The sequence below is a fragment of the Antrostomus carolinensis genome, unplaced genomic scaffold, assembly GCF_000700745.2.
Source record: "Antrostomus carolinensis isolate BGI_N321 unplaced genomic scaffold, ASM70074v2 scaffold28297, whole genome shotgun sequence".
Taxonomy (NCBI): domain Eukaryota; kingdom Metazoa; phylum Chordata; class Aves; order Caprimulgiformes; family Caprimulgidae; genus Antrostomus; species Antrostomus carolinensis.
In genome coordinates, this window is record NW_010328498.1 from 8,827 (window position 1) to 11,872 (window position 3,046).

General features: G+C 48.9%; 1 protein-coding gene across 1 annotated transcript in view; it reads right to left on the reverse strand.

The window, feature by feature from the left end:
- Positions 1 to 2,075: 2,075 nt before the first annotated feature.
- The window catches only part of TIMM22 (translocase of inner mitochondrial membrane 22), a gene marked incomplete at its 5' end in the record, with an annotated part of 3,452 nt that continues 2,481 nt past the window's right edge, over positions 2,076 to 3,046 (reverse strand). The window contains one exon of the mRNA XM_010172278.1: positions 2,076 to 3,019. Coding sequence (XP_010170580.1) covers positions 2,943 to 3,019 — 77 coding nt within the window. The remainder of the gene's footprint in view (positions 3,020 to 3,046) is intronic.

Below are 3,046 nucleotides of genomic sequence, written 5' to 3' on the forward strand. Positions count from 1 at the left end.
GGCAGCTGAATGGTCACCCAGCCTGGAAGCCAGCGCAGAGGGATGGGAAGATGAAATCCTTCATGGCCCTCACTACCCAAGGCAGAAGTGCTTCATTTTCTCTTTCTCACAAATCAGTTGCTGCTGGGTTAGCTGTGCCCGGCCAGCTCAGGTTCGTTCTAGTTAGTGGTTCCAGTTCTGGACCGCTGGCTGATGGCTGGAGTTGTCACGCCATGTCCCAAGGCAGGACGGCCACATGCCTGCGCTCACTGCCAGGCTGTGCACCGGCTCCCCCGAGTGCCTGGCTCCCAGTATGTCCCCCACCCTCCCACACTCACAGGTAGGTGCTAGTACCTGTTGGGACACAAAACCTTTCGCTCTGTGAGCCGAGTCCATGTTCTCATGGGATAAGCCCCCCCCTCTCCGATTGTGTTGGCCCTGTGCTCTCCTGTGCCAAATGGAGACGGATGAGAAGTGACCAAGCGTATCCCTGCTAACAGCGGCGTTGCCTTTACCCTCCTGACTAACAGACTGTTCCAGGTAGAGCCCGGCCGCCTGCCACTGATGCACCAGGTATGTCCTAAGCCCACCTCCCCCAGGGCACCTGCCTGCCCTGCACCAGCAAAGCAACTAAAGGAGGGGAGGTTCTTCAGTCCCCCTCCAAAGGGCTCACACTCCAGACCCTGCTCCTCTTGACTACCAGCTAAACCGAAGGGAAACAGCATTGTGGAAAATAACCAAGCGTCTGTCTTGGCCCTGGACCCAGTAAGGAGGCAGAGTTTTAGATCTGACTGCACAATGGATCCCTGTGTGTGTGTGTGTGTGTGTGTCTGATTTGTTACATGTGTCCAAGTCTCTGTCCACGATACTGTCATTCCAGCTGGAGACTCTGTACAGCCAAATCCCCCCCGCGCGACAGTGGCTGGAGGCCTGGTCCACACAGCCCCAGCACAACAGGCTGTGGCTGTCCCCATGACTGGCTTTTTGCTTGTCCCTACAGGAAGGAAAAGAAAGGGGGTGGACTCTTGCAGCTACAGGTAGAATAGAACTGTTAATTAATATTTGACTTTCAAAAGTTGTTAAGGATATATTTTTGTTTGTGTTCTGTTTCAATTTCTGTAGATTATAAACTTTAAATGGCTGTAAACCATGTGAGGAGAAAAAAAAAAAATGTTAATAAAAATGCAAAGCCCCAACATTTGCACAAAAGGAGCCCTGTGGTGTTGCTGTTTGCACTAACTGATCACCTTGGCATCACAACTTCTCTTTCTGCCGTGGAAATTTTGCTAGCTGCACTTCAAGCCAGTGGTTTAAGCACAAAAGCATTGTGCCAGACAATCTTATTTTAAGAGACATCTTATGGTTTGGGCTGCATCCTTGCATTTCAGTACATTCTGGAGGGGAGAAAAAAAAACCTGGACTGTCTGGAGCCAGCCTGTTTAATCAGCCCAGAATTACTCAAGCTTAAAATTCAGCTGACTTGCACAGCTTCTGCCCTGAGGGTACTGAACAGGCACAGCAAGGGACATCAGGCGATCTGGAAACCTCATCTGATATAGATCACATGGTGCTGTCTCCCCACTTCTTTCCATGTGGGAATGGGAGACAATATGCCTCCAAACTGACCACTGACCACCGGATCAGCCAAACCACCCTGCTGGTGTTGCTCTTCCAGGTAAGCAAGTGCTGGCACCATTCTGGGACATCACACTGTGGATGCAAAGGAGGGGAAGTGGGTGGGAGGACCCCTATTAGGTGTGTGTCATGAATCTGGATCCTGCTGCCTCACAAAGATAAGGATGGGTGTTTGCCCTTGTGGAGTGGCTCAGTGAAGGTTAAAATCAGCCTAAACTATTCAGAGTATAAAGTTACCCCCTGAGGTCTGAGAACAGCTTGGTTAGAAGAGCAAGAGGGCTAATACGAATGCAAATCAAAAAGGGAGCAGCTCCTTGAGCTAATGAACAGATGTTTTGACTTCAGTACCAATGTTCTGCAGGAATAACACTTCACTTTCCCCAGGGTAACACTGGGGCACTCAGAGGTGGAACAGGGACACAATGGGAATCGGACTGTGTGGAAAGTAAATGCTCAGTTACCTGTCTAACAGTGGTTTATTGTCACAACTCTGCTTTCTAGTCTCACTATCAAACTGCTGGAACTAATGGTGTGAGCCTGTGGCAGTTAAAGCAGTAGCAAGATTATTTGTACTCCCACAGTGAGGTTAAATCAGGCTAGCTGAGTGGCTACAGAGAATTATACTTCTCCAACAACCTCTTCTTTTTTTTCCCCTTAAACTGTTTTGTTCATCTGCCAGTAACCACATGGTTCTAAGGCTAAGGATTCCTTTTTGCTTTTCCCTTTAAGACATGGTAGAGAAATCTGGCTCTCATCTCTGTACTTGAAATAAGACAAGTTGTACAGATGGTGGTTTGTCTTCAGATGGTAATTTAAGAAAAGCCTGGAACAAACTCGTTTCTCCTCAGGATCTTACCTCTCCCCAGCAAAGCAGCAAGCTGCAAGCTGGTAACTGTTAAACATTTGCAGCACATTCAAATACACGGTAACCTAAATCACTGTGTTCCTTTTTGAAGATTGTCCTCCTGCCTCTTTTGATGCTAGCAACAGACTTAATCAAAATCAGACCCAAAGGATCCAAAAAGCTCAGAGTCCAGGCTTGTTTCCTGGAAACTGACAGTCAGCTGATCCATCCTGGAGATACTGCCCCTGGCTCCATCCTCACATACTCCTGCAAGTCTGCCTGAAGCAGCACGCCAGGGCTCAGAGCCAGATTATTGTTAGTCATTCAGGAAAAGCAGCCAACCCCATCCAGCTTGCACTGATCAGGACTCCAAAGGCAGTGGAAAGGTAAGCCTGATGGTTCTTCTGCCATGATGCAGGCTCTTAGCAGCAGCAGCAGCACTGGAACAAAAGGGAAACTTGCTCCCAAGGGGTCTGTCCCACTGTTACCGTAGATAGTAATCAATTGCAGCGGAGAAAGCGGCGAACCCACCGCAGCCGATAACCCCTGCCTTCAAACCAGCTGGAATGCAAAAACAGGGGGAAAGAG